General features: G+C 37.7%; 1 protein-coding gene across 2 annotated transcripts in view; it reads left to right on the top strand.

The window, feature by feature from the left end:
• The window catches only part of wdr59 (WD repeat domain 59), a 250,263-nt gene that overhangs the window by 62,227 nt on the left and 167,414 nt on the right, over positions 1 to 20,622 (top strand). For both annotated transcript variants that reach the window (XM_028810052.2, XM_028810051.2), the window contains exons 8-10: positions 4,422 to 4,538; positions 8,601 to 8,678; positions 12,473 to 12,629. In XM_028810052.2, the coding sequence (XP_028665885.1) occupies positions 4,422 to 4,538; positions 8,601 to 8,678; positions 12,473 to 12,629 (352 nt within the window). The remainder of the gene's footprint in view (positions 1 to 4,421; positions 4,539 to 8,600; positions 8,679 to 12,472; positions 12,630 to 20,622) is intronic.

The raw sequence follows: 20,622 nt of genomic DNA, 5'->3' as shown, positions 1-20,622 counted from the left end.
CTTTTAATATATGACATGCATTAGGGAAACAGTAGTATTTCAGCAGTGACATTAAGTTTATTGGATTAACAGAAAATATGCACTATGCATCATAACAAAATTAGACAGGTACATAAATTTGGGCACCCCAACAGAGATATTACAGTGATCCCTCGCTATATCGCGCTTCGCCTTTCGCAGCTTCACTCCATCGCGGATTTTATATGTAAGCATATTTAAATATATATCGCGGATTTTTCGCTGCTTCGCGGGTTTCTGCGGACAATGGGTCTTTTAATTTCTGGTACATGCTTCCTCAGTTGGTTTGCCCAGTTGATTTCATACAAGGGACGCTATTGGCAGATGGCTGAGAAGCTACCCAACGTACTTTTCTCTCTCTCTCTTGCGCTGACTTTCTCTGATCCTGACATAGGGGGTGTGAGCAGGGGGGCTGTTCGCACACCTAGACGATTCGGATGCTCGTCTAAAAATGCTGAAAGATTATCTTCACGTTGCTATCTTCTGTGCAGCTGCTTCCTGAAGCGACATGCTGCACGGTGCTTCGCATACTTAAAAGCTCAAAGGGTACGTATTGATTTTTGACTTTGTTTTTCTCTGTCTCTCTCTCTCTCCCTGCTCCTGACGGAGGGGGTGTGAGCTGCCGCCTTCAACAGCTTTGTACTGGCGGTGCTTCGCATACTTAAAAGCCAAACAGCCCTATTGATTTGTTTGCTTTCCTCTGTCTTTCTGACAGACTCTGCTCCTGATGCGCACTCCTTTGAAGAGGAAGATATGTTTGCATTCTTTTAATTGTTAGACAGAACTGTCATCTCTGTCTTGTCATGGAGCACAGTTTATACTTTTGAAAAAGAGACAAATGTTTGTTTGCAGTGTTTGAATAAAGTTCCTGTCTCTCTACAACCTCCTGTGTTTCTGCGCAAATCTGTGACCCAAGCATGACAATATAAAAATAACCATATAAACATATGGTTTCTACTTCGCGGATTTTCTTATTTTGCGGGTAGCTCTGGAACGCAAGCCCCGCGATGGAGGAGGGATTACTGTATTATAAAACTTCACTGGCATTGGTATCTAATTCAGAAATTCTATATCATTATATCCCTAGTCGTAAGCATGCCTCAGAAGTGCTGAAGAAATGTTTTTTTTATTTGATCCCCCTGCTGCTTTGGTATTCGGTAGGTTTTTAAGCTTTTTATCCCCTTGGGACATATTAGTATGGCCAGGGTTGTCTGCTCTAGCCGTGGGAACCCCTTCTTTCCAATGCAGCCAAGGTCTTGGACATGAACTGAAGCATTATTGTTGAATCAGATTTCACATCAATTAACTGTTCCTGTTCTGCAGTGCTGTAATCAGTACCTGATGATACACTAAAAGGATCTGTGGTTCATTAATATACTGCATGATCCTCCACTGAAGAATACCTCTGAAAATATTTTGGTGGGGCTGAGATGTGATCTTGCACACAAGGAATCACTGCATTACGCAGTGTATTGAACTCATTGAGTTATTTCAAGCTCAATGAGTAAATCAATGAGTAAGCTCTCAAATAAGTCTACATTCCCATTTCACTTGTAGCCTCCAGATTTTCAGTTTTCTTGTGACGGATATAATTGTATCTGCAAGCTGAGAAAGTTGTTTGTTTCTGCCATTTAACTTTAAATTTAGTTTACTGAGTTTCAGAAACATGTCACTAAGAGGTATGCATGTTTCATTAGGAAGGTGTCATTATTATAATAACTTGGGGCACCTTAAAATAAAACATTGACTGTTTCGATTCCATATCCTTGCAATGTGCAGAAAACATCTGAGCTTCGGCTGTCTTGTTTTAATATACAGCCCCAATTCCAAAAGTGTTGGGATGCTGTGTAAAATGTAAATAAAAACAGAATGCAATGATTTGCAAATCTCAGAAACCCATATTTAATATAGAACATAGAACATTTTATATTTTGTAACTAATTAGGTTAATTTGCAACAGGTCAGTAACATGATTGGGTATAAAAAGAGCATTTTAGAGAGAGCTTCTCAGAGGTAAAGATGGGTAGAGGTTCATCAATTTGCAAAAAACTGTGTCTACAGATTGTGGAACAATTTCAGAATAATGTTCCTCAATGTAAAATTGTGAAGACTGAATATCTAATCATCTATAGTACATAATATCATCAAAAAGTTCAGAGAATCTGGAGAAATCTCTGTGTGCAAGGGTCAAAGCTGAAAATCAATATTGGATGCCTGTGATTTTCGAGCCCTCAGGCAGCACTGCATTAAAAACAGGAATTATTCTGTCATAGAAATCACTGCATAAGCTGAGGAACACTTCCAGAAATCACTGTCAGTGAACACAGTTTACGGTGCCACATATGCAGGTTGAAACTTTATTATGCAAAGAAGAAGCCATATGTGAACTTAATCCAGAAATGCCGCTGTCTTCTTTAGGCCAAAGCTCATTTAAAATGAACTGAGGCAAAGTGGAAAACTGTTCTGTGCTCAGACGAATCGAAATTTGAAATTCCTTTTGGAAAACATGAACACCACATCATCCAGACTAAAGAGGAGAGGGACCATCCGGATTGTTTTCAGCACTCAGCTCAAAAGCCTGCATCTCTGATGGTATAGGGGTGCATTAGTGCCTATGGAATTGGCAGCTTGCACATCTGGAAGGGCACCATCAATGCTGAAAGGTGGTATATACAGGTTTTAGAGGAACATTTGCTCCCATCCAGATATCTTTTTCAGGGAAGGTCTTACATATTTCAGAGCAAGACAATGCTAAACTGCATACTGCATCAATAACAGCAGTATGGCTTTGTAGTATAAGAGTCTGGGTGCTGAACTGACCTGCCTGCAGTCCAGACCTTTTACCAATTGAAAATATTTGGCGCATCATGAAATGATAATTATGACAAAGAAGACCCAGGACTGTTGAGCAGCTAGAATTCAACATCAGACAAGAATGGGACAACAGTCCTCTCCCAAAAGTCCAGCACCGGGTCTCCTCAGTTCCCAGACATTTGCAGCCTGTTGTTAAAAGAAGAGGGGATGCTACACAGTGGTGAATATGGCCCTGTCCCAACTTTTTTGAGATGTGTTGCTGACATAAAATTCACAATGACCTTATTCTATTTTCTCAGTTTGAACATTTGATATATTTTCTATGTTGTATTGTGAATAAAATATGAGTTTATGAGATTTGCAAATTTTACACAGCATCCCAACTTTTTTTGGAATTGGGGTTATAGTTTACTATAACATTTGCATCTGTCACTACATTACTCAACTTGAACCTAAGCTATTTAGATGTAAGTATATCTCTGGGTATCATACAGTGTGTCAATTAGACTTTAGGAGAAATACACTTGATGAGTTTTTGCAATATGTTTTGTTTCCCAGCCATTGCATGAATTTAATCTGTACAGATCCCAACACAATCTATCAATTTCAGATGAACCTCTTTCAAGGAATTGTCAACCATTTTGAATACTTAATGTGCAGTGGCTCTCTGATAGTTACATATTTGCAGAAAAGCAAATCCTCCTTCAAATCATTGGCAGAATGATCACTAAATGATCAGTAAACAAAGGGTAGAGGTCCATTTTATAAACAATTGAATTAACATACAGTATCAATCAATGCATACATTTTTCTCTGGTTGGTTCGAGGTTTACACGTCTGATAACTTAGAAAATAAACGTCTATTTTTATTAAACTTATGTTCTTCTATCTTTATGTTTAGCTATTATCCCTGAAATTTCTGTGTATTTGACAACTGTCCAATCGTCGTTTACAGGACATCTGCTGATCTCTGAGTACATTTTGTATATGGCATCAGCCTTTCTCTGCTACATACAGTACTTATCTTTTGTGTACATAACTATTTCAATAGTTGTTCTTCATGAAATTTGTTAAAACAAATATTTATTTCACTCTGCACTGGAAACCAAAATACTTAACTAATGTTACCTTTAAAATATTCTCTCACAACAGACATATCACAAATGTGTCTATGCTGTTAGGACAGGGTCCTTGCTGCGGTATACGTACTGGGGAGAAGTCTGAGATTGGGTGGGGGCAAATGCTGGTAGCATATAATGAGACCTACTGATGTATTCAGGTACAGGGGGACAGCACTTGCGTTGTATGGGTAAATAAAGAATATTATCCCTAGCGAATTAAATAAATAAACATCTAATGTCATACTTTCCTTATTGGGTAACACATGGACATCTGACCCCTTCCCATCCCACATCCTGCAGCTTGGTGTAAAAGCAGTTGAGTAACCGCTGTTTGAGAGAAACAATAAAAAGCATTTGTTTAGAAAAAGGAAAGATAATTTTTTAGAAGATTAAGAGGATGTGGGAACTTGTAACTAAAGCTGTAGCAAATGTTTTCTTATGCTGACATTTTTTAAATTTTATTTTCAGAAACCCAACACAGCAGTAGAGTATGTAGCTGCACATTTGTCTAAGATTCATGGTCTGGACTGGCACCCTGATAATGAATTTGTACTTGCAACATCCAGCCAGGACAATTCTGTGCGGGTATGGAGCGTTATGCATTTTTATGTTCTTTTGGCTGCCTCTTTAAGTTATCATCTATGAGCAGGTATTAAAGTTATGTTAATATATAAACCATCAAAAATAGCACATCTTATATCTAATCTTTTTGAAACATCTTTTATCTAATCCTTTTGAATCATTATGTAAAGCATGGCTTTATCTGTGATAAATGGCAAGAAAAATATATTTCTGTTGAATATTATCTTGTAATAAATACAGTATAAAAAATATAAAAAAATAAAAGGTTATCAGACATGCATTTATGATTTTCAGAAATCTAAAAGGTTGTTCTCGATTTTTCTCTCAGTACAGAACCTTTGGTTTCTCTTATTCTATTGGATCAAGTAACACTGTTATGAAAAAATTAAACAAAGTGATTCTTCTGCTTGCATAAGATTGTGACAATTAGCACTGAATTCATTGTACACTTTTGAATGCTAAGATTAATTCAGGCTTGGCAGACAGTTTCATGTAACTGCCCTGATTTTCTTGCTTTTAAGGATGCCCTCATAACAGCATGCAATAATTCTGTTCATATGTGCTGTACTCTTCTTGCATTTACCACCTTATTTTAATATTGTTCTTCGCCATATTTCTTGGATTTTGATCTATTTTTAAATGTGAAAGTAAATACAATTAACAATTGTTTACTATTAAATTATAACAGTTGCAACAAACAATTTTATGAAATATTTTAAGGGTAGCAAAAAGAAGGAAATATAAATGCTGTGGTGGTTCTCTGGTCTTTCAATTTATCTCCTCATCAGTGCATTCACCAAGGCACAGTTTATGTATTGCTTGCTGTATATTGAGTGTTGGAAAGTTCAAGAGAGAAAGCAGGGGGTCATTATTTTATAAATGCTTACAATGTCATACAATGACATTTAATAGAAAGTTAAGAAATTTCTGCTTATCAGTTTTTGGGATTCTCAGATAAAGCCTTATAAGTGAAGTAACTTACTATTTCATTGTATCCTACTGGGCAAGCGTCAATTGACCAAAGTCTAAAAATAAAAGCAAGCACCTTATATCTTAAATTTGCTTTTGACCATGAGTTCTTGATTTCTTTAGTACTAATTTTTTTACTTTGGAACTACAAGCTGCTGTATTGTTTAGACACGAATGCCAATCATGAAAAACTACATCAAGATGAGCAAACCTCATGATAAGATGACAAACTGCTAAAGATATTTACAGTAAGTTTTTGCATGTTATAGTACTAACAACATTTGGAAATGAACTGTATAATGTATGAAGACTGAAGTCCAAATATCAAATAAAAATTTCACAAAAGGTACATTTATAACAAAACAAGTGCGCTTTTATTCAAGAAAATAACTGAAGAAAAAGAAATTGTTAGTACTTATAACATGCACAAACTTTCTGTTTTAGCTATGTGTTCAACATTTCTTGCATTTCCTGTCATCCTACCTTTACATATTTCTTTCTTGACATGAAACACACATGAAAAGCATATGTTCCAAATAACTATTTTATTTACCCTATGCAACTCCAGGCACCTCACACCAAGATAAACAAGACTTGAGCTGGGAGAACTTTTTGCCCTTTCTGCTTTGGGGGTAGGATAGCAGGCTGCTTGCTGCTTGTGCTGATCGACACATTTACAAAACAAAAGACGTCAATGGAGAGGTGCGAAGGAATTTAAGGTGGTCCGGGATTATGAGTTTTTTCGTAGGCTTCAGGGATTCTAGTGTTAAAGGCCTGGATCTTGGTATTTATTCAGAACACTCGCAAGCCCCGATCAGAACCTTCATTGAGTTAGCGAAGATCACATCGTTGGCGGCAAAGTCAAGAGTGAATCTTTCTTCACTAACAGATGCCCCACTGCCGCTGTACCCCATGACCCTGCCCAGCACCCAGTCCATGCAGGCATTGAACAGAGTAAGAGCAAGAACCTACCTCTTGACGAACCCCAGAATCAACTGGGAAGAACTCAGAGGTTCTGCCTTCTCTCTGCATAGCCCTCACATACCAGTGTACAGGCAGCCCATGACATCCAACAACTTCAGGGTGATCCCGTGAAGTCTCTGGATGTCCCACAGGGCAATTCGATCAACCGAGTTAAACACTTTACGAAAATTGACAAGGGCTGCAAAGAAACTGTGCCAATATTCACAGAGAAAGTTTTCACAAATGTTAAAAACATACATGGAACAAATATAAGAACCTGCACTAATGAGTTGTCTTTAGCTCTACTCCCAATCCTGAGCCACCATCCACACAAGGCACTTCTTAACAGCAGGGTTTTGTTCTAGTTCTGTTTTACAAAAATGACATGTTAAGAGAGACACCAGTAAAGCCAAAAAACATTTATTTTTGATCATAATAAACTTGTTATAAAGTTCTCATGGTATTTTATGTCATTAAAATAAAAGGTTTTGTATTGCTTGTGGAATTTCTCCTTTGGAGCAGTCTTAACATCTCAGTTACTGGTGTACTGCATCTCACAAAGGTTTCAAGTCAGATTGAGGAACAGGTGGTAGTCGAATGGAGCCAGGTTTAGAAAGTAGGATTAGAGTGGCATTTCTTCAAGTCTAGTTTCACAGAGTAGTTGTGCAGTGTGAGCGGAAGCATTGTCATGAAACGAAAAGAATATGGTTGGAAGTTTTCCTCAAAGTTTTTCATGATTGACAACTGTAAATATTAAAATAAGCAACAACTGATCAGCTAATATGAGATGTTTGAGGCATGTAATCGTTATAGGTTATAGCCTTAACATTATAAAAAAAATTGCATACTTGATCTTTCTGGCACTGACTGAGATATTGACTTTAGAAAATCAGTATATTTTCGTTATATTGATTATTGGTTGGACTATGGTTTAATGTAATATATCCAAATTTAGTCTCCAGTGATAAAATGCTTCCAAGTTTTCTCTTAGTCATTAGATGCAGTAATGGTTTTTTTCAGGGCCACGGACATTGATTATGTTTAATATTAATGGGAAATGGAACAATTGACCCATAAATAATCCCTATAGTGTCTTCAATCTCATAAACTGCCAGTCTTTGATTCTGTTTTATTTTTCACTCTGCAGTGGCAACATTTTCTTTTATGATCAGTGTCAAAAGCCAGGCAGGCTTTGGATCATCTTTAATAGAAACTTTGCCACCACAGAATTCTATTAACACCTCTAATGTGGCATATAAAAGAATGGTGGTCCTGGTACACATTGATTAGATGAGAGTGAATCTCCAAAGGCATATATTGTTCCCTAGCATCATAAATTTCTTTTCTGTTTTCAGCATACATGTTGACTTAGTTATGAAACAAGAAACATACCTTGTAAACCACAAATGCTGAAAACTTCTAATTCACATATGTTACTTAACACAATGTTTGACTAGGTACTAAATCGGAAGTGTAGAATATCCCTTTTAGGTATAGAGATGAATTTATGGTTACCCCTTATATTTTTTATTCATACTTTTGTATATTCCTTCTATTATTATTTTTGTCAATAAAGATACCATCTTTGAACCTTTGATCTCCTTGATATTTTCTGGGTTAGGGAGGCTGCTTTCTGCTTTTATAATATTTAAGAACAGAAAAAAATATTTAATGCCTAATTACAGGATCTTTGCAAAATCTTGTTTGGATACTGATATATAAATTACCCAAGGCAGTCTGTTAATTTAAAGTTCAAAAATATTAAATATAACTAGATTTTTATTTATGTATTATTCACATAGTTTCAGGGGAACTTCACTTCTGAATGCACTCATATTGTTACTACCTATATTGTGCATGCAACAATGAAAAAAGGTTAATCTCATTTTGTTTTATCTTAATTTCAGTATTACAAAGATAAAAACATATTTCTTTATGAAATACATTTTTTATAAATGTTTAGTTTATATATTGTGATACACATTTTTCTTATATTGTAAAGGTTTTTGACATGCATTAATTAGATGCTGAGTGCTTTATATACATTTAATGAGTAGTCATGCCTATCCCATTTTGACTGTTACTTTAGTTGTATTTTCTAGTGTAACATGCCTAATGTTTTTTTTCCTTCAGTTTTGGGATTACAGGCAGCCAAGAAAATACCTCAATATTTTGTCATGTCAGGTTCCTGTTTGGAAAGCTAGATACACAGTAAGTTTCACTCATTCTGAAAGACTTTTTTTCACATATGCATGATTGATATATTTTTCGATTTATTATTTATATCACCAATGTGAAAAAATCTCTAATTGGTTTTGGCCATTTTCTAGAGGTAATTGTTGGGATGAACTAAAGATCTTTAAGATTTTGTTATGTATTGGTCAGTCTATGGCCAAAGATTACTATACTATAGACCAGGCATGTGCAACCTTGACAGGACTATGGGCCAGATTAGAAAGTAGAAAGATTACGCGGGCCGGAGTACTTCAGGATATATATGTATTTCTGAAAATCGAAAATGCAAGAAGGCCAAAAAAAAAACAACAAATATTTATTAATATATTATTTAATAAAAACTCTTTATTAATGCGACGATTGAGATTGCATGGTGGTCACAAGCTTATCAATATTAGGAGATATTGTGGACGTGGAAACTCACAACGTGTTTTCTAGGTGCTCATCAGTAATTCGCGTCCTGGTTTTGGATTTTACGAAGTTCATCCTTGAAAAAAGTTGCTCGCATTTATAGGTGCTGCCAAATAGAGTCATTCTTTTCTGAGCAAAAGCTGTGAGCTTTGGAAACTTGTCACGTGGGAAATAGTTTTTATAAAAGTCAAGTAATTCAATATCATTGAATTTTGATTTCAGGACAAGGTTCTCTTGTAGTTCAATTAATTCCATTTGCAATGAAAGTGGAGCTAGTTCGACATCAACATCAAATGGACAAGAGAAAATTTGCAAGTTTGCTTCTTGATTTTTAAAATCACGGAACCTAGTGTTGAATTCTCCACTCAATAAATTTAATTCATTCGCAAACGATTCACAATCAAAATCTTCGTGGTTCGCAAGTGTGGGAAAATGATAAGTATTGCCTTCCTTTAATTGGCTTTCCCAGAGTCGAAGCTTATTTTGAAATGATTTTATGTGTCCATGAATCATTTGTCCCTGAGTTTGTAATTTAGCATTAAGTTCATTTAGATGTGTTGTTAGGTCGACAAGAAATGCAAGATCACACAGCCAGGGTTTGTTTTCTAGCTCAGGAATAGGTTTTCCTTTCATGTCCATGAAAAGAGATACCTCATTTCTCAAATCATAAAAACGTTTCAACATTTTTCCCTTGCTAAGCCAACGCACTTCACAATAAAATGTAAGATCTTCATGATCAGAAAGAACATCAGCCAGAAATTCTTGAAATTGGCGGTGATTTAGCGCCCTGGATTTAATGAAGTTTATACATGCAGTTATTGTGCCCATCACATGTGCAAATTTAACTGATTTTGAACATAAGTTTTGCTGGTGTGTAATGCAATGCAATACCGACAAATCTTCGGTACTGATTTTGTTATTTGATAATTCGGTTTTTATTTGGGCAACAACTCCGATGTTTGGTCCAATCATCGATGGAGCTCCATCGGTGGATATTCCGCATAACTTTTCCCACTTTAAATCAAATACAGTAAAAACAGTTTTTACTTCCTGGAAAATGTCTTCACCCCTTGTTGTATTCTTCATTGGTTGGAGAGCAAGCAATTCTTCCGTACAATTGAAGCTAGCATCAACTCCGCGAATAAATATAGCCAATTGAGCGGTATCGTTGGAGTCTGTACTCTCATCAAGAGCAATGGAAAATGCTTCAAATTTTGATGCAATATTTTTAATGCTTAACTTTATGTCACTGGCCATTTCGTCGATTCGTCGGGTTATTGTCCAACAAGAAAGACTTATCTTTTCCATTTCATGGCTTTTCTCTGGACACAGAACATTCGTGACTGCAGTAAGGCATTCCTTGACAAACTCGCCTTCAGAATATGGTTTTGAGTGCTTCGCAATTTTTTCGCTAACAATAAAACGTGCATGAACAATATTGTCAGCTACATCAGTATGTTTGCGGAATAACATCTGTTGTGCCGATAAACATTTTTTCAAATTTTGTATCTTATCTGTTCTTAGTTTACCTTTGTAACTGTTGTAATTAGCGTGTTTTGTATTGTAGTGTCTTTTTAAATTGTATTCCTTTAAAACTGAAATACTTTCCAAGCATATCAAACAAAGAGGTTTTTCTTTCTGCATTATAAAAAAATAATCGTCAGTCCATTTCTCTTGAAATGTACGACTCTCAGCGTCCACTTTTCTCTTCTTTTTTGAAGCCATCTTAATTAGGGTTTGATCAAAAATTCACAAATATTTGAAAGTATTGAAATGTAGGCCGATATAGCGTGAAACTCGAAACAACATGCAGATAGGTACAGCACTAGCAAAAACCATGAAAAGACTGCGCTATGCTACACACGACAGCAGAGCAGAGAGATGCAGCAGAGTCAACGACTACGTGACTACGAGCTCTTGCACACTTTAAACGTGCGACAGTTCCGGACGTGCCGTAAAAGAGGGGGAAGCACAATATAAAGTACAGTGGACCCTTGACTTACGAACTCAATTCATTCGCGAGGGCTGGTTGTAACTCCAGTTGGTTGTAAGTCAAGACTATTTTTCCCATAAGAAATAATGGAAATACCCATAATGCGGTCCGAACCTCCCACTGCAACACTTACTTAACCTTTTCATAATAAAAAAAGGGTTGTATAATGTGCATAATTTACCAAAACACCAATAATTTTTCTAATGTACTAACCAAAAAGTAATAAAAAGTGCCTAGCCTACCAGAAACAACAATTTCATACTGTACTCACCATTTAATTTGACATCTTTGGGCTGCAGGAAGGGAGGAGGATGATAATGAAACTGAAGGCTTTTTAAAGGCTTTCTTTAACTTGCGCTCAGGCATTTGCAATCATTTCAATAGCTTCTTTTGCGTTAATTTTAATCTCCTCCTGCCTACAAGTTATTCTGACGAGAATTTTTCTCAGCATTTCCTTGCGATGATACAAGGAACTGTTTCTGAACTCTTCTGAGACCCCCCCCTCCACTCCCCACTCCCCACTCAATGGGAACGACATGCTGAAGTGCGTCCTGAAGCGCGATTGCCGCGACTGTGGAAGCTTGCTTGTCCATTGCCGGGCAGGGATATCACATGCATATCACCCATCGATATCTTTTCTGTTTGCTTTGGCTGAGAGACTCAGCACAGCTTTAAGCCGGCTGTTGCCACAGCAACAGATAAACAGTCTTCCATACGGAGTTTGGACTTTGGCATGTCTTCTAGTTGGGGGAGGTCCCAAGAGAGTTTACAAACCTGACATTTTATTGAATGAGTGCCGCATTAATAGGAATGTTTCTGTTTGTTTACAATCGCGCAAGCGGATACACGTGACCGCATTCAGGTCGTAACGCAAGATGTTGGTCGTAAATCAAAATAAAAATTCTGGTCGTAAATCAAGTTGTTCGCATGTCAAGCCGGTCGTATATCAAGGGTCGACTGTACTTCAGAAAGCACTGGCTGCATCATACTATCAAAAATAATCCAACAATACCACAAGAACAAACAGGCATCACCAAGAGGGTTAACGGGCCAGATTCAATGATATTTGGAAAAGTCGTCGTGGGCCGTATAAAATCAGTACGCGGGCCGGATTTGGCCCGCGGGCCGTAGGTTGCACATGCCTGCTATAGACAGCATTCTATGTTCATTTAGGTGATACATGGAGAATTTTGGTTTAATAATTGAAAATGTGTTCATAATTATTTTGCTAGAAAAGTTATTATGATTTTGTTTTACTTTTTACTAAATAAAGAAAAAAAAAATAGTTGTCAAATGGGTGATTATCTTCTATTGGCTTTTGTTCTGTTAGTCTATAAGTACTATACTATTCTGTCATTTTCCTTAGCCATTCTCAAATGGCTTAGTGACTGTCATGGTGCCTCAGCTGCGCAGAGAAAACAGCCTTCTCCTGTGGAGCATGTTTGATCTGAATGTTCCTGTTCATACTTTTGTGGGCCATGATGATGTGGTGCTTGAATTTCAGTGGCGTTGTCAAAAGGAAGGTAAGCAAACCAAACGTCATGTTGCTTTTCTTTTCACATACTAAGCCTTTCTTAACCATTTATACCCTAAGGCATTTTGCCATTATTGTGCCATAATTACATACCCAAAAATGGATGGCTGTTATTCTGCTTATGTGATAAAGAAGCTGCAAATGGCTGAAGAGCAGTGAGTATAACACTCCAAATGTTTAAAACAGTCTTTATATGAATAAAAACCTTTGTTTAATACCAATATCAACAAAAAAAAAAGGCATTTTAGGAATTTTATTCAAAAACTGTATTTTACTGTACAAAACCAAGACATTTTATGATGCACAACCCTGAAATCAATTTTCTTTTGTGCCCCAGTCTGTCATCTAACATTGTATCAAGTCTGTATTTCATAATCAATAATATTGCAAAGCTGTACTGTTTGGCACAAGGTATCCTCCCTTTGAAAACATTTTGTATCCCATTTTAGAAACATGGAGTCTATTATACCTGAATAGTTTCTCAAAACAAGTATTGTATTTGCAGGAATATTTTTATTTTTTAGAAAAAAAAAACACATACCCAAACTACAAATCATTATACAGTATATCTGAAGCCACAAATAAACAATTTATAACTATTTATGTATAGTTATGTACTATGCCAAACCTTTACTTTCAACATTATTTTTCATGCCAGTCCTTGACACAATTGCTGTTTACCACCAGACACAGACAACCTTAAATTTTTTACAATAGATTGAGGGTTTTTTTTTGTGCTGCAGATCACACATCTTCTGTCTTCTGTTGCAGTTGCCACACAAAGGTTTGGTGTGGTTATTTACTGTTGTTGGTTTTTTCACATCATGAAATAAGCACATCATGGAATAAACTAAGAACATACTGATATTTTCATACCAGCTTCTTCCAGTTCTGGGTCACAGGGTGGAGGCATTGCCTCTCCTGGCAGCCCTAGGCACAGGTCAGGAAACAGCCCTGGACAGGGCCCCAGAACAGTCACACACACACACACACACACACACACACAACAACAACCATTCACACAGGGGCCAATGCAGAGTGTTCAGTCAACCTAAACAGCACCTTTTTGGCATGCAAGTCGACCTTTGCTCGATTAGGTACAAAGGAAAGGGGGCAGTCCCCATATAAAACTACAGGAGACAGCTATATGCAATACAAGAACATTTGATCGATGAGCAGCCCCCCAATAAAGGTTTGCATGGTATGATTCAGTGACACTCAATCTAGAGTGGTGGAGGGGGAGTACACTGTGTGAGTGTGCAAGTGGGTACATGAAACTGGAAGTGCACTTCTCAGAAATCTATCATTGGGAGAACTGGAAATTGAACACATGACGCATGATCTGTAAAAATACACGCCGTAACGTTTCAAAGTTATACTATAAGTAATGTAGCATTGAGTCATTCAGCAAACGCATTGTTCTCAATAAAGTCAAACTGTGATTAGAATCTGACTCAAGGTCCTCATATTCCACATCACCAGCATTTTGCAATTTTCTTGGACTTTCACAGCCATATGTTTTCTTTTTTTGAAGAAGACATTTCCCTTGTGCAAACTTCAGATCTTATTCTGCTTCAACCAAACAACCCATGTCCACTCTCCCTTCATTTAAATATCCAGTATGTATCATTAATATTTGACATCAGCGCCTTTTGAAACATCCATTATAAGTAGATAGTTTTGTGACATGGAAACAAGTTTATATAATTACCTTATTGGTTACTCAGAGACTGTTGTCTTGTTGAACTTAGTTCAGCAATGGAGAGATGGAAAAAAGCTTCCTGCTTCTCTGAAAGCAACTGAAAATTACTGTTAATCTTGTTTTATCCTTTGTCTTGGTTATGATTTAAGTTGATGTGCCTGTTCTGTTTTTTGCATGTTGCATATCAGCCCCTTGGTTGATATTTTAATTTTTAAAAAAAAGCTACGGGTGTGTGCCCAAGACTGGTGACTTTTGAATATGAAGTAGCTGCTGCTGAAATTTCTTAGCAAGCAAAGACAAATGAGTCAGTCTCAATATCAACATATTAGACCTAGAGGATCCACCATTTTAATGCAATTAAGCAATTATTGCAAGAAACTTTTTTGATTTCAGTTGAAAATTAAATAGTACTTTTAAGTTTTGCAAGCTGCTCTAACATTTTCAAAATTTGATTGTGGTTTTGCAGGCTCAATTCCAATCCTCTAACCTGAAAGCTGTCTGTCTAACATAATGTTCTTGAACCTACTTAATCCAGTTGAGGGTTTCTTGAGGCCAGAGCCTGTAACAGCATCAATAAATTCAAAGCAGGAAACACCCCTGGACACTGCACCAGTCCATTGATGGGCCCAATCACATCCTCACCCACAATTACACAGGGCCAATTTGCAATCATAGCTTGTGGGAATAACTTTTACCTGTTTTTTCCATTTATAGTTGCCAAGTTGATGGAGCCCTTTGCAAAGTCCAACATACACTCTGTCTTCCTTCAATTAATGCATCAAAAGCAAACCTTATAAATGAACAGTGCAGTGTGGAACTGCTGGTATATTCAGTCACAGCCAAATATGGTGTAGTGTCTACTTTATAGGATTTTACAATCAACATACTATATGTGCAAGAGACTGTACTAGAAAAAAATATTTGAATGATTTATTTTCCTCAACTGTTGGGAGGTTGATTGTACTGCCAGAGTGTGGTTATAAATACAGTATTGAATCCTGAGGTGTTGCTGGCTACTCCAGTCTGAAATACATTGCACTGTTTATTTAATCTTTGAGGACAGGAATAGGGTTACCAGACATCCAGCAAAAGGAGGACATGTCCTTCTTTTCTGTGTTGTGTCCTCTGTCCAGCAGGCATTGCCTAAAAAGGTGAAAATGTCCGGCTTTCATCAGTCACTGACTTGACCATGTTATTGGCTGAAATTGTACACTGTCATCTCTAAGTTTTAAGTAAATCATCTATGTTTTATCGAAAACAAAACATGGCTATGCACTTAAGCCCACTTCACCATTTTGTGTTGTCCGTACTTGTTATACGAATATGTAGTAGTATTTTATCCAAAAATGGTATCCAGCAGTAATACTAACAAGAGGAAATGAAAATTCTCAGACCACTTGAAAATGAAGTATCCGTTCTTTGGTGAAGGATGCACCGAAAAGGAAGCAAAGAGTTTGGCTTGTGATTCTTACATGTCCATTCCAAACGAGGGTACCACTGATTTAGAATGACATGTTACCAGCGATAAACAATGTCGTTGGTCCTCACACAGTTGCGGAATGTTGTAAAGTCATTTAATGACATTAACTGCTTTGGAATTGCAACTGATGCCAGTAACCACTGTGTAAGGAAATTATTCCCAATAATCATTCAGTGGTTTTTAATTTTATTGATTTTATTGTAATCATACAACATTCCATACAAATAGATCAGTTTTTACAAAAAATAGGATTGAAAGCAAATCAACCCCCTCCCCTGAGAAAGAGAACATGGCCAATGGAGTAAAACTTAAAGCTAGTAAAAATAGACGAGTTTAATACGCGGATAAAGATAAATGGAGAAGAAAAAGAAATGGGAAGAATCTGCTTCGTAAGTGCTTTAAGAGTTTATTCTGAAATGTTATTGATTAGATCCTGCCAGGTTTTGAAAAAGTTCTGCACAGATCCTCTAACTGAGAATTAGATTTTTTCCAATTTCAAATAATATAAAACATCAGTTACCCACTGACTTAAAAGAGGAGAGTTAGGATTATTCCAGTTTAGCAAGATAAGTCTGCGTGCCAATAGTGTAGTAAAGGCAATCACAGTATGTTTGTCCTTCTTCACTTTAAGCCCATCTGGAAGAACACCAAACACAGCTGTTAATAGGTTAGGAGGGATTGTGACACCAAGGCTGTCTAAAAGTCACTTAAAAATATTTGTCCAGAATGATGTTAATTTGGTGCAGGCCCAAAACATGTGACCCAGTGAGGCTGGAGCTTGATTGCAATGTTCGTAGGTTGGATCTTGCCCTGGAAACATTTTGGACAATTTTAAGTGAGACAGATGTGCTCGATATAAAATTTTGAGTTGAATAATTGTATGCTTTGCGCATATGGAGCTCGAGTGAATTCTCTGCATTGCTACCTTCCACTCCATTTCTGATATGTTGAATGAGAGATCCTTTTCCCACTGTGCTCTTGGATCTTTGAAAGGGAGGGACTGTAAAACAATTTTGTATATTGCAGAAATGCTGTCTGAGTCCTCAAAACTGAGCAATATTTTTTCCAGCATAGAGGAAGGTGGGAGATGAGGAAAATCGGGCAGGTTCTGTTTAAAACAAAGTTTCTAATTTGAAGATAGTGAAAGAAATGTGTTGCTGGAAAGTTAACTTTGGAATGTAATTGTTCATAAAATGCAAAGATGTTGTCTATTTAAAGATCTCTAAGTCATTTAATCACAAATGTTTTCCAGATATTAAAAACTGCATATGTTTGCAAGGGTTGAAAAAGATGGTTCTCATGCAGAAGTGCCACAGATAAAAGATTCTCTATCTTAAAATGTTTCCTACAGTGGTTCCATATTCTGAGTGAGTGAAGCACAATTGGGTTATTAGTATATTGGTGATAACTTGCATTTATTGGGGCACAAAGCAGGGAATATAAAGAAGTACTGCAGGATTTTATTTCTATTCCGCACCAAGCCTGTGTATGTTCATCTATTTGTGTCCATGTCCAGGTTTTTATAGCTTGTATGTTTGCTGCCCAGTAATAAAACTGAAAGTTAGGTAGAGCCATGCCACCTTAAAAAAATCGTAGGCAACAAATTATTACCTATAAAGAAATAATCAATTCTCGAGTAGCAATGATGCACTGGTGAGTAGAAGGAATATGTTCTTGAGTTTGAATTTGGAAACCTCCAGGGGTCTGATAAGTTGTGGTTAAACTGTGTAATTGTCTTTGCAAGGTTAGATGTCATCACCCCTGTGACAGGAGACCTATCTAAGAGTGGATTTAAAACACAATTAAAGTCCCCAGTCATTATAATTTTATGAGTGTTCACATTGGGAATGTATGCAAATACATTTTGCATGAATTCCCTATCATTGACATTGGGTGCATAAACATTTATCAGAATCACTTTACAGTTAAATAAATATTGCCCTTGACAATCACATACGCATCTCCCTTCAGGATCAGATACTACATCTGATACTAGAAATGAGACTGTTCTATGTATGAGAATTCCCACACCTCTAGTTTTCTTTGTAAAGCTAGAATGGAACATTTGGCCAGTCCAGTCTTTTTGCAGCTGGAACTAATCCTTGCTTAGTAAGTGGGTCTCCTGTAAAAATACTGTTTCAGCGTTTAGACCTGTTAGGTGAGAGAATACGAGGGTTGTCTGGGTTCCGCGTGGAATCACTCGAAATAAGTAGCCAAGGATTTTTTTTTCTATTTTTCTCATGTACTTCGATCCTTTTTAAACTTTTTCCAAGTATTCACTGCCAACATCAATGCACTTTTGGGCTCTTCTGACCCATGCCGCAAAACACTCGCGAAAGGCTGTCTTTGAGAGGTTGTCCAGCTGTTCTTTGACAGCTGCAATCAGTTCCTCTTGAGTTTTGAAGTTGTGGCCTCGCAGGGGTTCTGTCACTTTCGGGAAGAGCCAAAAGTCACATGGTGCAAGATCAGGCGAGTAGGGTGGCGGGTTCAAAACGTTAACACCACTGTCTTCAATGAAATGCTTCGTCGCAGTAGCCGTGTGGGCTGGCGCATTGTCATGATGCAAAAAGTGCCTTCGCAAGTTCTTGGACCGGCCTCTAGCCATCGCAGAAAAAACGTCAGGCAGGCACTGAGTGGTGTACCACTCAGAGGTCACAGTTTTTTTCTCCATCAGCGGAATTGACGCGACAATGCCATCGATGTTGAAAAACATGGCAAACATGGTGCGTTTCACCGAGCGGATTAAACCATCAGAAAAGTCGTAAAAAATCATCACTCGAAAGTCACGCATGCACGGAGTCGGGAGCTTTGCCGCTAGCGCCGGCTGCGCACTCTCAGTTCGTTTGCTTCTCGTGTTCATTCTGAAGGAAGAGAGGGAGCAAAACATCTGAACAAAAACATGCAACCACTTGAATAATCTCTCTACACAGCAGAACAGGTTTCGATAGGCTGACACTCGACAAATGATAAAATTCCACGCAGAACCCAGACAACCCTCGTACTTTCTTTCTCTTTAATTCGTGATTCATGCCTTTAACATTCCAGCGCCCAAATTAACTGTCCCATCATGGAGACATTGATTCTGAATTTTTGATGTCATTTTATAGTCTTAACTGGAAGTGAGACAGCTTTAACCTTAATTTCCAATTTTCCCACGAGTTGTTGCCATGCAGCCTGTTGTTACGTTGGTAATTATAATTCTAAGGATTAAAAGCATAGATTAGATAGCTTGCTCTCTTTCTCCCCCTCCCTTGGACTCCCCCCCCCCCCACACTTTTGCCTCCCCACGTGAGGCTGGACCCCACTTCACAAAGTCCCAGTTTTCTGACATACCTAGAGACAGAGCACGTCCAAAACAAACAAGTCCCCCAGCAGCTGCGTTTGAGGATTAAAAAATAGAGATATCAATTGCCGATAAAGTCTAAATACTATAAGCATAAATATAATCTTCAACAGTCTTGAAATATTAAGGTAGTAAACCCAGGGAATGGTGTTAAAAAGTGGCCCTGGATAAGCATAGTAAACCCTAATGCAATAAACCAATAAACATCAGCAGTAGATGCCAAATGTTCAGCTGTTTCAATTCGAATCATGAATGTTTGCTTAACGTCTTCCAGCTGATCAGCAAGTGCTTTCAGTTTGGATGCATTTTCCTGAATGTGTTCCTCAATTTTTCCCAGCATACCTTTAAAGGCTGCATCAAAGCGATTATACATACGTTTTTCCAAGTCTTTATTTTCCTGCCGCAGCTCCTGCATCTCCAGCCCCAGCTTCTCGCTTTCTTTCTTTATATTTTTCTGAATGTCTTTCTTGAGCTCATTTATGGCCGTGGCCATTGTTGCAATCATTACCTTCAGTTCGGATAGATCGTTTCGACTTTCATGCTCCGCGGGTGATGTGTCAATCCCCGTTACAGCCGATGCTTCCAGCTCGCGAGGAGTAGATGAAAGCGTGGACTGCAAGGCCATTTCCAGTTTCAAGTGATCTTCTGGAATCGGCGAGCTATCGTGACCTGCATCACTTGCACATTCGCTCCCATTTTCACTCTCGATAGGAGACGATGCAGCGAAGCATGGTCCTGGAGTGTCTGTGCTTTTGCCTCTCTGTTCCAGGTCAGTCTCTGAAAGGCCGTACCTTGCACTTGAACTTAATGCCTGTCTAGACTTGGATGTAGCTTTAGGTTTCTTTTCTGTTTCTTTCTGACCCCCTTTCTTGTTTCTCATGTTTATATACTGTAGTAGAAACTCCTCGGGTTGGGTAAATACAGGATACCTCGGGTTAATAAGAAATAAGTGAATAAATAAAATCTGCTGCTAACGGAGCTCCGCTTCAGACGTCCATCTCCCGTAACGGACGAGACCAACCGTCCATTCAGTGTTTTAAAAGCTGGTGGAACTCAGGCTAAATTACTTGCACTAGACAGCATACCAAATGAATTGTCTCAAACGGTATATAATTACCTGCTGGAAACCCTTGAGAAATACAGTCTGTCATCAAAATGTATTGCGGTTGCAGGAGACAATGCAAACGTAAACTTTGGGGGCATCAAAAGGATAGAAGGCAAGAATGTTTTTTCACAGTTGAAAATGAGCCGTAAGAAGCCATTGGTGGGCCTTGGATGTCCAGCCCATGTTCTTTGTAACTTTATTCAACATGGTGCATGTTTAACGGCAGTTGATGTTGCAGCAATTGTGCTGAAGTTGTTCAGCTATCTTTCTGTGTATACTATTCGCACAGAGGCTCTAAAAGATTTCTGTTAATTTGTTGATGTTAACTATCAGCAGTTGCTATACCACAACA

Source organism: Erpetoichthys calabaricus, chromosome 9, assembly GCF_900747795.2.
Source record: "Erpetoichthys calabaricus chromosome 9, fErpCal1.3, whole genome shotgun sequence".
NCBI lineage: Eukaryota > Metazoa > Chordata > Cladistia > Polypteriformes > Polypteridae > Erpetoichthys > Erpetoichthys calabaricus.
This window is presented reverse-complemented; position numbering and strand designations above follow the sequence as displayed.